Source organism: Anser cygnoides, chromosome 5, assembly GCF_040182565.1.
Source record: "Anser cygnoides isolate HZ-2024a breed goose chromosome 5, Taihu_goose_T2T_genome, whole genome shotgun sequence".
In the NCBI taxonomy this organism is placed as follows: Eukaryota; Metazoa; Chordata; class Aves; order Anseriformes; family Anatidae; genus Anser; species Anser cygnoides.
This window is the reverse complement of record NC_089877.1, coordinates 6,283,206-6,298,807: the sequence shown is the minus strand read 5'-3', so window position 1 is coordinate 6,298,807 and position 15,602 is coordinate 6,283,206. Positions and strand designations below refer to the sequence as shown.

General features: G+C 41.8%; 2 protein-coding genes across 4 annotated transcripts in view; one reads left to right on the top strand and one right to left on the bottom strand.

The window, feature by feature from the left end:
* LOC106033849 (secretion-regulating guanine nucleotide exchange factor) overlaps positions 1 to 13,274 on the top strand; it is a 160,785-nt gene extending 147,511 nt beyond the window's left edge. The window contains exon 16 of the mRNA XM_066998079.1: positions 12,529 to 13,274. Within this exon, the coding sequence (XP_066854180.1) occupies positions 12,529 to 12,695 (167 nt within the window). The 3' untranslated portion in view covers positions 12,696 to 13,274. The remainder of the gene's footprint in view (positions 1 to 12,528) is intronic.
* The window catches only part of KCNC1 (potassium voltage-gated channel subfamily C member 1), a 124,995-nt gene continuing 114,240 nt past the window's right edge, over positions 4,848 to 15,602 (bottom strand). For 2 of the 3 annotated variants that reach the window (XM_048069948.2, XM_048069951.2), the window contains one exon: positions 4,848 to 6,079. In XM_048069948.2, coding sequence (XP_047925905.2) covers positions 5,916 to 6,079 — 164 coding nt within the window. In that variant the 3' untranslated portion in view covers positions 4,848 to 5,915. Of the gene's footprint in view, positions 6,083 to 15,602 lie in introns of all 3 variants that reach the window. The other variant, XM_048069947.2, reaches the window with a different exon arrangement.

Genomic DNA, 15,602 nt, shown 5'->3' with positions numbered 1-15,602 from the left:
GGGTTGGGTACGTGCATACATATGTACATGTCTAAGCGGATGCACCACTAGGTCTTCTGGAGTTAGGCAAGCTGAATCCCACTCCCAGAAACTGAGGCGCTCCAAATCAACCGTGAGCATCTACAGAGAGAGGTGTGCAGCAAAAAAATTGTTGCATTGTGCATTGCTACCAACGCGAGGTCCAAAAGCATGAACCCCGCTGGGCAGAGCTCCGCAGAAGAGAGCCAGGCCTGAGGCGGGCGTTGTTGGCTGCGAGGAGGGCATGTGCACAACCTCCTTCGGTCTTCATTTCAGAGTTCTGTCACTTCACTGTTGAAAATGTGGTTTTGCAGTTTGGATTTAACTCTCTGTGGCAGCAAGTGAGGTGCTGGCTGCTACCTGCGTGTACCTTTGTAGATATTAGATATGTGTATCCTCTGTTTGCCTATGCAAAGTATTTATATATATATATGCATCCTGTAGGATACATGTCTGCAAGTGTGTATATGGACCCGCTGGTTGTGCTGTAATTCTTCCTACTTGCTTTTTTTTGGGTGGTAAATTGTTAGATTCAGTGGTTGGCTAAAATAAAAATACCTTGGCCTGGTTGGTTATCCTTTTTAATAAAGATCATGGTTCTTTGTTTTAAATAAATTTCAGAAGTTATTTGGAGAACTGTAAAATGCTTATACAAAAAAAAAAAAAAGAGGTGGGTTCTTATTTGGGGTTTAGGGTAGCATTTTTAAGTGTTTAAATGATTTGGGAATGAGTCACTTCTGTTAAAGACTTCTGCAAAGTTGATCTGACACATGAAAATGTAAGCTCTTGCTTCTCCTATCCCTGAGTAGATTTCGGCAGCCTGTGGAGTTAAGAGAAATGGCATCTTGGTTTATCCATGAATAGACAGGTCTGTTAATAAGTGACCTTGAAGGTTAAAGGTATCTTGGCTGTACTGTATGAGAAATGCTTTCATTATTGGAATGCAGCAGGTTTGAAGTTATCACAAGACACTCGAAGCAGAGTCAGAAAAAATTAGTTATTTCATGAGACAGATCAACATTGGCTGACCTCGTTGTTTTCCTATTTGGTTGTTCTGTTTTCCAGTGTTTTAAAGAATAAAATCAGCTTCCCACATAGTCACATTGAAGGCTAGGGAGAACTACTTTATGCAGTGTTCATTTGTTTGTGTGTTTTATACCTATCTATATATAGTGCATGCTTATCCTTCCTAACTTTTATTACTGCAAACTGAAGCTTGCTATTTCACCAAAAGTTTGGTCTGATTTGGTTTTAGTCTTTTAGACTATTTTCTCAGTAATATTCATCATGACTTAAAAGGTTTTCATGCTATTACTGTTTCTTTGGGAATAACAATAAATATTTGTTGTGGTGCCAAATACGGCCTGAAATTTTAACTATTTTTTCAGTGTCGTTTTTGGTTTAATTTACTGCCCATATAGCTGATCCTGCTCTGTGATTAGCCTAGTGCCAACCACAGGGGAAGACGGAAGAAGCTGGTTTTCTGCATGGCCTCAGGAAAGAAGAGTGAGGCCAATGCATGAAGGAGATGCTGTATTTCCAGTGTTTCCACTTCCTCCAAAGGGAGAACAAAGCTCTTGGATTGTTTATTTGGTCAAATGTTGTAGAGTTTACTTTTTTGTTGTTCTGAAGAATATTTTGTTGTCCCAGATTTCTGGTGGGGATAGTTCTTCCAAAATGGTGCCAGCTAGTCCTGACTCCAGCTAGTTTCCAGCTAGTTTCCTCTTCACCCTGAGGTTATGCAGAGGCTCAGATGGGATAGTGCCAAACAGTGTCTGAGGGACGCAGCTTGCGCTCTCTGTTCTGGTCCTCTGACCTTCTGGAGCTGGCATGGAGCCTCTGAATCCCTCTGCCCATCAGCTGTCCTTCCTGTCACCTTGCCAAAGCCATTTTATTTTCTAACCTCAGATCCCTGCACCTGATGAATGAATGTTGTTTTGACTATGGCTCTTTTGCCAGGGTCCAGAAAAATGTGATGAAACTTTCAGAAAGCATCTCTCCAGTGTTAACGGCAGGAGGTTTTCATCTCAGGACACTCTTTTCTGCACTTGCTGTCTTCTAAAGACTGACTCGATATGTTCCCTCTGCTCAAGGAGCAGCTCCCAGTTCAGAATCTGTGTGTCTCTTACAGTGATGGAGGCAAAGTAAGGAGGTGTCCCCAAAACATACCTTGAACCATCTGCAGGAGAGAGATGTTGTTTGCCTTTCTGAACCATGACAACCCAAGTGGTGCTACTTGTATGCGGCATCCCAAATTGTGCTGGTGTTTCTTTCCTGTCTTGCTCAGTTCTAGGGAAAGCTAGGCAGGAGTGGTGTGAAGAGGAGGCGTACGGACTTCGGAGTCGCAGTGAAGGCCGAAGGCAGTGCTGCAAGGAGAAGTGGAGAAGCCCTGCTGCAGCAAGTTTGCTCCCCATTTAGGTGGCCCCAGTTCACAAGAGGTGTGTTTATACACCCTGTGTGTTCTGGTCTAGCTCAGGGCTAGACTCTCTTTAGCCCTGTGTGTTGCTTTGAAATGTTTTTTTGCCAACTCAGAATTGAAGCTCAACTTTTGAATAAAAAAATTTTTTTACAATAGGAATAATTAGTTTGAAGTTATATAATGCAGTGTGGATAAAAGTAAAGGGAATTGCAATGAGATTTATCCATGCAGAATATAAAAAGGTGAAAGTTGGTAAGCTGCGCTTTACATCTTGCCGAAAATCTCTGTTCTGCATCAGAAAAACAAGTATGTCAAAATCGGTGTTTATGTAATCAAACCAGTCTTTGCTTTTAAACAGGTGTTGATGGTAGAACTCTTCCTTGGCTTCATATCAGCAAGTGATTCCTCTAGACTTCACTCAGCAGATGTATATGGTTTTGAACTGATGTTTGGAGAAACGGATCCAATCCTGCCCTCTGGGCACTTCTGTTTTCGAAGCTGTCTGCTTTGATTCTCCTCCTGAATGTTTAATTCTTGGGTTTGGTACAGCGCTTATTTTTTTCTACCATACCTGACATTGCCTATTCTCCCGCTATTTTTACATCCAGTATTGTCCATTTGCTTAGTTTTTACAGAATGTTTACTTAAATATCAGGTACTGCTTTAAAAGTACGGCTTAAAAAAATTGAGGTTATATTCCTAGAGTTCTGGTCTTCCTGGCTATTGGTTACCTGGGAAAGGAAAGAGAATTTGTCTCCTCTGATAAACATCATCTGTCTCATTAGTCTGCATCATTTGCTTAACTGAATGTTGTGGCTGAAGTCTCCAGTCTTATGATAATTTTTAAGAAATGGGAAGAGCTAGAATGCTTGGGTTCTGCTTTACAGTAGACCCCCAAAACCCTTTCTGAAATCAGAGAAATGGCTAAACCATGTAGATGGGATTGAGGCTGTAGTTTGTGGTAGTGTTGCTTTGCATTTTTTTCAAAAAAAAAAAATTTTTTCTTCAGTATTCAGCTACTGTTTTACTTGCAATTGAAAGTTAACACAAGCTCAGCTCTGCAGAGCCAATTTCAGGTAAAAACCTTGCGTTTCATCTGCCACTTCGAACAAACATGACTTGCTTCTGGTACACACACTTGAAGTAAATCTCTTTAAGGTCAGTGAAGTCTGAATTATGGGATTTTTTTTTTTTACTCGCTTTCATCTTCTTTCATAGCTCAGTCAAGTCACTCTTTTTCCTTCTTTGAAAGGGATGCTATTAGTTCACAGAACTATGCTGCGTGAGGGGAATGATGGTTTTGAGCTCCAGCCCTGTTAACATGGGGGTGTTACTAAGTCATTTACTTTTTGCTCCCTCTGTAGGTGCTCAAATGACCCAGCCATTGTGGTGTCTGAGTAGATCCTGAGTTACCCTGTTTAGGCCCCCAACACAGTGACTAGTTTAAGAATCCCTATAAGAGTAGGCGCAAAAACCGAGACAGACAAGGCACATGGTCCGTAGGGGTTTTATTAGATGTGCACTTGCACTACAGTACAGTGTGGTATAGGCACATTTGAACCAGATACAAGTAGGCTAAATCAAGAACAACAGTTGCAGCATGGAGGAAATGTAATCTGAAAATCCTGCCCAGAAAGGGGGGTAAATCAGTTCATCCTGAATTCCCTTTTTCTCCAGCTATGTTATAGCTTGCATCGAGCTCTGTATTTTAAAGCTCTTTTGTACACACATACTTCAGTGGTGTCACTGTTAAAACTGCAAAGTGACTCTTGCAGGGGAACCGGGATCTGAGACGCTGTGCTATGCTAACATTGCAGCTTGAAACTTCATCCAAGTAAGGCATACTAATAACTTCACTGCTGAGTTGCAACTACTGTCTGTTAGGAGACAGGATTTGTGGAGCTCTGAGAAAATCTGCTGGTTCAGTCAATAAGAAGGGGGAACTGAGCAACTCAGTGAACACTTGTTTCCTTGTCTTTTCTCTTTGCATTTCTAATGCTTTAGCTAATGACCTGGGCTTCACCTCAGATTACTTGTTAAGCATGGAAAAAAAGCCCTCACTTGTTCAATATCAACAAGCAGATTTTTAAAATTTCACTCAACAGCAGCGTGCATTCATACCACGTATCTTGAAACTTGACCAAAATGCAGCCTTGCAACTGATGAAGAAAAGTGAAAAGGGAAACATTCAAACTAAAGCCCATTTAAGCATAAAGCTATTTTACAGAAGATATCCATATGGAAGGAGCAAGCATTTCACTTCTTGGTTCTGAGTTACAGATAATTGTGTTCTGCAGGAAAGAACATCTTCAGAAACAAATCCCAGAACAAAACACTCGCTTTTGCTCAGTGGAAACAGCCCTTCAGGGGAAGAGAATAGCAGTCAGACAAGAAGAAATTGTAGGTAAATGTGACCATATCGAATATCTGTTTTCCTTTTATTGTATCATAAGTATTTTTTTACAAGCTGCCAAGGACTGACAGCCATATATAGCCTGGTATACCTTATCACCTTAAAACTATATACTTGTAAATAGACCAGTGTATGGTATAAAGAGTTGCTTTATAAAACCCATTAAGTGCCAAAGCATTTCCAAAATATTCTTTTCCTACTTAGCTATTCTTTCTTGAGGAGAGGATTCCTGAGAGATCCCAGTGTGATCTCGTTTCTGATTTCAACCAACAAAGTAGAAGGAAGCACCATTTTATTTGCATGCTGCTGCCCATCTTGCCGTCTGTAACTTCTGCTCTGCAACTTCCTTAGCGTGTGCAGTAAGCAACGTGTAGCTGTAATGCAGTCGGAGGAGTTGCCCATTCTCGCATCTGCGTCCATCTCTGCACTCATCTGTTGCTTTTCCTAGTGGTGTGTTGAAGATTGCCTTTAATTCTGGGTCTTGTATGTGATGTTCTAGGTCAGAATGAATTGCAGCTGTCCCCTCCTTTTCTTTGTATAATCATTTATTTCAGCTGAAAGTGTGTATAAGTTTGACACAGTAATGCTTTATACCCAGAATACATGGGTGCAAATGGCCGTGGCTCCAAATGGTCTCAAGGGACATCTAAATGACTCTCACCCCCTCCTAGGTGTGCTTTGGAATATTGCTTTGGCCATTTTACTTGCCATGGACAACCTCTAACTAAGCACTTAGTAAAAGGTATTTTCCATATATTCTCCTTCATGTCATGCGGAAATGGTCACAGGACTTCTGTCCCTGTCTCTGCAACGAGACCATGACTGTCTAGTTGTGGTCACACAGAGAGCACTGACACGTTTTGTGCCTGTCATTTTGAGAGGCAGGGGTGTAAGCTGTGCGAATGAGTGTCGCTTTCTGCCATGCCTGATACTCTGTTGAAGCAGGTTAACATTCAGAGCCTTAAGACCCATTCAGAGCCTTAAGACAAATTTCTCCACTGACAAATTTGTCAGGTGTTCTTGTCCTGTATTTCAGAAAGCAAAATTTCAAGATTTTCTCATCTTCTACAGGTGTAAAAAGCAAGCATCTTTAATGCTTATTCCTCTCTGCACTGCAGCTGCTTCATGTATGATATAATCCTCACGTATCGTCAGTGGTCCGGCTACGTTCAGTCTTGCACAAAGTCGTGAGCCCATGTTTTGTTCAGTGCTGAGCTGAAGGTGCTTTCCTGCTGGGAGGAATTGAAACGTTTGAGTAACACCAAAAGGAAAACCCTGTGCAGCACCCATGAGCCTTAGTCATAAGAAGTACCATTGGTGTTTGCCTGTGAAAGCAGAAATGTGAACAGTTAATACTTGCAACAGACTTCTCTCCTTGCTACCTACATGCAGCCAAGCAAACCTCTCCCTCTTACAGAACTTAAGTTTTGCCACAAAATCTGTGAGGGTGTGGCAGCCCAAGGAACCTGTAGTTATAAGGATGTTGCTTTTAAATCCTAGAGTATGGTTTTGTGTATTTCTGCAGGTTTTTCTCTTCAAAATGGCAATGTGTAACTGAGAAAGAAAAAATAAAATCTATCATGAACTAGCACTGAGTAACCTGAACTGTGGCTTGCCTGAAAGAATGTGGAATGATTCTTTTAAATCGCTGCGCGTTAATTTGTGGGGTGAGCCATTCAGCTCCTGCTTTGACTTGCCCTGTGAGAGCAGAATGAAATCTCCACTCATATTTGATATTAGATGACAAGATGGCACTACCTCTAGTGAATGGGCTGAAATATTTGTCTGGTGCTTAAAACACTGCGTAGGAAAATGTACCACGTTCCTGTGAGAATACGAATGTTTTTCTTGGTAAGTGCTGTTCTTACCATACCTTTCCCTATTTCTCTGCAGGGCTAGTTTCTTTCTCTTTCCTTCCGTTACTGTACATTGTGGTCCTTCCCCACATACCGTTTTCAGGCTATGTCAGATGTGCTACGCTGCCCTTCATGGCATGCTCAGAAACATGATAAAACATTATAAACATGATTCCTACTTTGTAACTCTCAGCTATTTCTGTGCTCTGAAAATGAGGATGGAAAAGGCAAGTTATGCTCTGTACTGCTCTTGCTTGTTTGCTGTTCATGGGATAGAGACTTGATATTCAAGGAGAAACAAGAAATTGGGCTTTCCCAAGTGAAATTAATTTCCAAGTAGATGTGTGGCCTTATTGCTCTGTTTTATGGTACTCCACATCGCATTGTGTCTCCCTAAGCTGCACTGAGGCATCTTACATGCTCAAGCTGATTTTCTGATTCTTCCCAGTAGTCGTCTGTATATTGTAGTGAGAGATTTTGTCGGCTGGCCAGGAGGCCCCGGCCCAGTGTGAAGGCCCTGCTCTATTACACATGTACAAGTACAGGCAGAGGGAAGGTCCTAGTAACACGGCAGTGCTTCTGCTGTAAAAAACAATTAATGCAAGGTGTTAGTTTAGGGCACCAAGCCAGAGCAGTCCCTGTCGTGCTGGCTTCATACAGTTGTTGTGAGGAGCTGTTGGAAGGCCACAGGCAGTCATCCTCTAGGTACCAGGAGGAAAACCAGACGCGGGGCCAGAAGGCAGCTGATACTCACCGGGCTAAAAGCCCTGCTAGCGTGGGGAGGGGAGGGGAGGGGAGGGGAAAAGGGAAGGAGTGAGTGGTGCTGTGGGGCCAGCGTCTGGGGAGAGCTGGTCGTGCTGCCCAGCTGGGGTGAGGACCAGGTGGTGGCCGGAGGCTGGCTTTGAGCTCAGTGAGGCTGTAGCACCGTGACTTCGTACTTGCTGTCACAAAACGTATGTTCCTTATCTGCACATTGAGCTAGCACTGCAGTGCCTGGGGATTTTTTCTAAGGCATTGTGAGATCAGATGTGTGGCTCTGAAGGCTGTGGGCCTGGGCAGCTTCAGCAGCAGCTGGATGGGCTGCCTGAGTGCAAGGCGGCTTGCTCCATGGAAACGTGGCCATCAGTGTGGCTCCATGATAAAGCTGGCACTGCACAAGTCTCTTTGTTGTTTTCTACTTCTGCCGCTCAGTAGCGTATACTGTCTTGGGATCGTGTCTTGTATTCCGCTTACCAAAGGTAGCTTTTAGACTAAGCAGAATGTTTTGACTGTCCTTTCGGTTACTAACATGTTTCCATGCTTTTGTGTGGAAAGAATTGGTATTAGCTCCGTCTCTTACATTGTAAAATTGCAAGTTGTTTGCACTGATGACAGAATTGTTGTTAACAAAAATGCTAAAGTAATATATATATCTTTTATTTTATACGATACCATCACTTGCCAGGTGTTCTGAAAACATAGGAAGACTTTACTTGTGTTTTACAACCTTTGTGGGCAGATATAGTCTAAACCTTTTGCATATTGTTATGTTATGCCTTGTAAGGCTTGAAGTGTTTTCAAATAGCCAAAAGGCGGTGGCTGAGACACCTGAATTTTGTTCCAGGTTCTGCCCTGATTCTGTTTCAAGTTGACTTGCTCTGAGCAAATTGCCAGTCTCTTGATGACTGTAACTTTATCTATAACCATCTGAAGAGTAGCATTAATTTAAAATTAAAAGAATAATAATATTGAGGTATTGGAGTATTACTAAGAGCACAAAGCCTATGCAATAGAGCTGGACTAAAATGCTTTAATGAATCCTTAATATGCAAAGCTGTCTGCTGAATAGCTTGTCTTCAAGATACTTGGGTTGCCTTCAAAGCCAGCTTCTGTCTGTATGTGTGTGGTTGGGAGAATAGGAGTAGAAGGAAGAGATGAGCTTTTAAAGATTTCAGTGATTAGTCTCCAGGGCACTATGGTTTAGAAGCAGACTGCAGCCCGAAACTAGGCTGCAGCGATGTTTGGAGCTTCCTTGTTTCCACGATGTTTTCCTTGCTGTACTTTCAGACCGATCGCAAGGATATGACTTCTCATAACCTATCTTCAGCTGTTTAATAACGTTATACCTGGGCTAAGACAGTCGCTTGGTCTCCCTTTATAGTCAACATCGTGAGATAAATTTGATGTTGACACCAGTGTTTAGATGAGATGAATTGCCTCTTGGAGAGAAGTAGATGCCGCCATTGACTGTTGAAGTCCTGAGGGTAACTGTACCTAAGTTGCTTGCCTGTTAGGTGGCTGAAGTTGTGCAGTGAATCTCACCCAAAGCATCTCATTCGCCAACATTAGTTCATTCTTATCTGAAGAACAGGGTACGCAGCAGTGAGGAGCAGCTGCAAAACCCCTGCTTCCCCAGAACCCCCTCCTCTCTCCAATATGCAGCAGCTTTACTTTGCCAGACGTACTTTCCTACAGTTTGATCAAGTTATGGATTGCGGCTGTCACTGTAGTTACCCTGAGAAAAGCCTAGGTAATGCCTGTGTCCAGAGGGAAGGCAGTAACCCTTTCTTGGTTTTGTGACCCAAACTGGCAAATTAATTAAGGGCTTTTCTGCTCCCACTTCGTGTGTATTTCTTGTTCAGGGGAAAAGCCTGTTCAGTCTCACTGCAGACTGTCATTAGTGTGAAAGTGAATTCAAGTTGGAATTCCCTTGGGTTTATACCAGGCTGCCATGTTAGTTGTGAGGTTTTATTTGTACTCTGAGTATTTAGGTTTTTAAGAGGAAAAAGGTGAATGCTATGTGTTAGGCCGTTTCATTTACCCTACTGACACAGAGCAGCTTGCTCTTCCCTTCCCTACCCCACCACATGCACAAATCATCTGGTTTGAGGTTGTGCTACAGTGCTTGTTTTAAATCCCTTAGAATTAATGTTTAGGTGTATTAATACACATCATTCTCATGGTCTTTCATCCTAGAAAGGTCTGGAACAGATATAAAAATTGAATTTTCCCCTGAAAACATGAAGAGCTGCTCAGGTTGTGTTGTGATTTTTATCAGTATATAAACTGTGAATAGAAACGATCGAAAATGCTTTAACTCTTGGTTAGTCCTGAAAGCAGTCAGGCAGTTGGACTGGATGGTCTCTTCCTTTGGCCAGGGGCTAGTCATTAGTTCCTTAGCGAAGGCCTTTCCTTAACTCATTTTTCCCCATGCCCTGCCAGCCGCACTGCCCAGCCCTCCTGCAAGTCCCAGCGATGACGGTGCAAAAACCAGACTCTGCGTCTTTTCCGCCGGTTCTCTTTTCTCTGACAGAAATCAAGCTCCTGCCCTTTTTGTGCACAAACCTCGCTCAAAATGTACTGCAGGCAGGTGTGGTATTGCACACCTATTCTGGCCACAGTAACTCTCTGTCTTTTAGCTTTCTAGACATAGGACTTGTTGTTGAGAATCATCACTGGGACCTGCTGTTCTGCATCAGTCAGCTGCCCATCAGACCTTCAGATTTCTGCCTGGCACTCCATATGCATGTGGCCTTTTGCCTAAGGCTATTTGTGAACCCAAAGTACTCTGTATGTATAGGTTTTTGTCTGCTTTTCCTCGGCCCATTTCAGTAAACATGAGGCTCACTGGAGCCACGTACAAAAATCTGTTTGTTGGCCTTTTTACATGCTCGGAGAACTGTGGGCTGGAAAAGACTTGGTGCTTATTTTAGGGCAGGTATTCTTGTATGCGGGTTTCCTAGCTTGTGAATTTTTCTGTGAGTTTTTTTTCAAAAGGTGTTTAACTAGGTCTGCTTATTACTTGGAGAGGCATTAATAACGTCATTGAGCAGTTTGTGGTTCAAGGTGAACAAAAACTTTCTCATTTCCTCTCTCTTGTCCTGATGGGCTAGGATGAAAATAAAATAAATATTCAGTCAGATGTAGTGAATCCCCATACAAACACATCAGCTCATTGCATTTGGTCGTTGTACTAATTGCTAAGGGCCTGGCCACAAAAAGCTTGCCATAGTCGTCTCATTAACGTAAGAGCATGCTGTATTTCCTTTTCATTAAACTTGGAGGTTTTTCCATTTGAAGTAGGCTTACTCTGCGGGATCCACGTATTAACATATTAACAACTGTGCAAAAGAATGTCTTTTCTTAGGTGCAGATGGTTTTTTTGTTGTTGAATTTTTCCCTGAATAATTGTTCCGTGATGCGTCTTGAGTCTCTTGGCTTGTGATATCCTTTTTTTATCTTTTTCTTGCTTGTTAATATTGACGAAAAATATTCTTACCTGGAGCCCTACCAAAAAAAAAAAAAAAAGAAAGAAAAAAAAAATCTCTTAACCTCCTAGATATTCCGTTCAGTGATCTCAAAAGGGGGTACATCACCCATTTTTGGCATGTTGCCGCAACATGCTTATGTACATGGGTGTGATGTGCTGGGCTGTTAGCATTGCGTATGCATCATGCCCCAGGGCACCGGGACCAGCTGTAAAAGTGGGCTTGGCCAGGGGCAAGTGCATTGTGCAGCCCTTGCTTGTATATAGTATCACTCTTATTATTATTTTCCCTTCCTTTTCTGTCCTGAGAATTTGTCTTTATCTCAACACATCAGCTTCACCTCTTTGTCTTGATTCTCTCCCTATCCACCTGGGCAGGAGCGAGCCAAGGGCTGCGTGGTGCTTAGCTGTCTGCCGGGTTAAACCACACAAAAGCTCGTTTTAGTAACGTTTACACCTAATTATAGAAGAAGAGAACTTTAACATAGTAATATATAAAGAAAACGGATGAGAATGAAATGTACTGGGTTTGCAGGAGAGAGAGATGATCCTGCTATCTTTGGAATAATCGGTTTCTGAATTAGAATTATGATTGGGGTTGGATTGGTGAATGTTGGCTTTTTTCTTCTCATTGTTTGTACTCTGGAGCGGTGCTTCATGCTGTTTAATACCTGCTGCGTTTCAAAAATAACAGTGGCATCAGAAACATGATTCTGTTGCAGGGTGGCTTTCTTTTTCATTACAGAAATTCACAGGCGCAGTCTGCGACAGCGAAATAAAGACAGGAAAATAGGGAAGAAATACCTCTTGTTCAGAATAAGGGGGGGGGGGCGTTATGTGTCTCTTCTTATGCCAGCAATTTATAGAACAGGATTTACATATTCTGCTTTAAGAAAGAGTACTGTAGGGTAATAATAACACACAGATCATGATTTGGGATGTAAAAGTAGATTTTACAAAAATAAATGACAGAGAAGGATAATAAGGATAATAAAAGCAGTGAAATAATGCCGAAGCAAGCAGAAGAGGTGTGATGATTAAGAGTAAGGCATGCTGGAGATCTGTATTTAAAGGGAAAAAAATTAAGGGTTCATTCCTACTTCTTTGAAAGCAGGAACGAGCTTTGTTTGGCAGCCTGGCAGCTCTGTGTGTTCCCCAGTCCTACAGACTGTGCTGCATGAACTGATTAAAATGTCACTAGGCTCAGTTTGTGCTACTAAGTTTTGCTTACTGAGGTGAACCTGAAAGATGAGGATCCCCACATCGTTTCAGGAAAGGTTTAAAGTGCTGAGACCTTTCTGTGGGCTATGTGTAAATACAGAACAAGATATTTGCTGAGCAATTTTCAGATGTCTTTATTATTTTAGCCTCTCTTATGTTGTTAACGATATGAAACAAGGTAGGCAATAGCTCATTCTGGTTTTTTAAGTTTTCAGGAGAACCTGAATGTTTTTTCCCCCCTTAGCAAAATTTATTAGAACCTCATTAGAATATGAGTTGACCAATCTGCTTCCCAAACTGCTTGACGCTGTTGTGTTTGCTGCCTTTATTCAGTGTTTTGCATCCTCTCTTTTAGGTGACTCTTGCTTCTCCTGGGGATGGAACGAACACGGGATGTGTGGTGATGGCACAGAAGCAAACGTCCAGGTCCCGAAGCCAGTCAAAGCTCTCGGTTTTGCAAAACAGATCTTAATTGGATGTGGGGCAGGACACTCCATGGCTCTTTGTCAAACTTCATGTTAGACGCAGCACACCAGAAATCATAGCATCATGGATGTGGATGGATATCTTTGTATTGCAGAGCTCAACTTTGCTGCGGGAAGATTGCCTGTGATCAACACAGCAGCTGGAAAGTGCCGAAGTTTGTTCTGAAACTAAAAGGAATGAGTATGCATATAGAAGAGTACTAGAAAAAATTGAACAATTATTTTTTTTAAATTATTTCATGGGTTCTTTACGCAGGTACTGACTTTCTTATCTGCAGGTAGAGTGACAAACATTTTGTCTTGATGCAATATAATTGAAGAAAGAATGAATTCTTGTTCTTTTGAGAAGTCTGCGAGGAGGAAGCTGACTGTCTAATCACTTATCATTAGTGTAAAAATCCAGTCGGAGGAAGCAGTGTGAGAAGGTGGAGACATAAGGCCACTTCTGGCCTTTTATTATTTTATCTGCATGTTATGATGAGCATATGTTGCACCTGCCAGCTTCTGCTGGAGCTGTGAGATCCCGGCATCTTAGAAAATCCAGTTTGCATCACAGAGAAGTGCCAGTGAACATAAGTAGATGCGTACACACATTTTAAACAGAAGATCAGAATTTTTTTTAAAAAAAAAAAAAAAGAAAGAAAAAGATAATTTAGAAAGTAGGCTGGCAAAAGGAGAAAATGAGGCCCTTCTGAAACAAGCTGTAGTTGATTAAACTGTGAAAGGAGCAGTGTTTCTGAGGAATTATCGTCTGTGCCAGACATCAATTTATTATAGGTTTGCAGGGATGCAGATCCACATGAATTATTATTGAATTGCAAACCAAATCTAAAGTTTCTGAAGCTACTGCTAGGGAAGAAAATCTTCTAAGAGCTCTTGGAAACAACAGGAGAGTTCTTGTCAAAGAGCATAAGTCAGTTGTAGCTGTTAAGGACAGTTTGATCCAAGATAGCTCACGTGTTTCTAGCTGCATTTGAATAGGAAGACTTCAATCTAAAAACAAAGTTTTTACAAGTTCTCCAGCTTATAAGAGCAATGTCAGGTTGGTTCTTGCATCTGCTTGGCAGCCCAGCTGAGTTTCTAATCAGAGCATGCCCACAGGAATAGTTCCAGGTGAGTGTTTGGCGGAGAACGTAGGTCCAGCACTGGTTTTGGTGGGAGAAATGGAGAAGTGCAAATTGCCTTCCAATATCATTAACTGCCTTTGAAGCTATTTATAAAACCGTTTTTCATATGTACGGTGGATGCCATTAAAGGGCTGTTAGAAAATAGGACAGGAAAACTTTCTAATGATATAACAGTTAACTCATGAGGGGGAGGGAATTAAGGTCATAGTATGAGCTGTGTGGTTTTCTCTCCTTGGTTTGCAGTAGTTTTAGTTCATAGGTAATTTTCAGATGTTTTCTCTTTCTATTCAATGGAGAAGAAATTTGTAGTATGAAGCTGCTTATAAAAGCATTACAGATACTGGAAGAAACTGTAAGGATAGTAGAATGGGCCTTCTGCAAAAAGTGTGAAATTGAGTCTTCTGTTGTTTTTTTTTAATCTGTGTTGGTTGTGGTTCTTCATGGTAATATACTGTTCCAGGCTACCTCTGACATGTTTCACTTATCTGACTAAGCTGCTGTTCGCTGACTCCTCAATACTATTTTCTGCATACAGCATCCTTTCTGATACATGCACTGACCACTTTCTCATGCCTTTTTCTCATTCCTTTTTCGCAGTTCTATCTGAGGGTTCTACTTCTGTTTTCCTGAGATCTGTGTGCTGATAAATATTATCTTGCTTCAGTAGTCATACCCTCTGAATGATTTTGCTCCTTGATTAATGACAGCTAGTATGTGACCCATAGGACCTGGGGTTACGGTGTTGAGCATGCTTTGGTTGTGTATGCTGTTGTTGCAGTTCCATTCAGAGGAATCCAACAAATTATATCACAAATAAATGTGACTTCTTTATTTGAATTGTTTTTCGCTTTTTCACATCTGTAACATGAACATGCCTTTGGAAATGTGAAGAATGATTTGGGGTTTTAAAGAATGAGAGTCCTTTGGTTTGTTTCTGGTCCTGTTCTTGAGTTTCATATTGCGTGTATTCTTTATCATTTGAAAGGGGGGGAACTGCTTTTTTTTTTTTCCCTTCTTTGTCTTGCCTATATAGATTGAAAACATTGGGAAGTAATAACTTGTCTTGAGAGCTTGAATTACTACATGCTTTGCAGTTGGTCAGGACCTCTAGATGCTGCTGTAGTATGAAGAGTGAATAATAATTCATTGTAGGTGGTACATGGTTGAATGTAAAAACAAAACCACCACCACAACAACAGCAAAAACCACACCGAGTTGTTGCTCATTCACTCGGAAATGAATGCCCTGTTCTGTATGTCGGTATGCTTTGTTTACAGAATAAAACGTTGTACAAAATGGACTGAGGCTTTCTGCTCTAAGGAAGGGAGCACACAGTGAAAAGCTCTCAATCAAGCGAAGAAACCCTCCGCATTGCTGGCGTCCAGAGCTTAGTGAGTGTTGCTTGTAGGTGTCCTGATGGAGAAGGTCAGTCTCTGCAAGGCAAAATGCAGAGCCAGCATGCTATGCTAATGCTTCTGCAGTGCAAAGAACGACTTTTTTATGCGTGTCATCGGTTCTGAACAAAGAAAGCCTTTTACGTAAGCAAGATGCATTCAGAAGCAAATAAACTGACAAGGTTTGTAACGTGTATGTAACACAGAACAAGGTAAGCAAGTGTCTGTGCAGCCATTTCTGCCTCCCCTTCCGTTTTCTGAAAACAGGCAAACCTGCCAGTGAGCTGACATGCATGGGGGACGGGGAGGGAAGGTGGATTTACTATGGAAGCTTTGCTGGGGAACAAGTTAGACTGTTAACCCTCAGACCACTGAGCTTTCAGGCTCTGGGGGAGAAGGAAGCAGTTGTATATACGTCTCTTG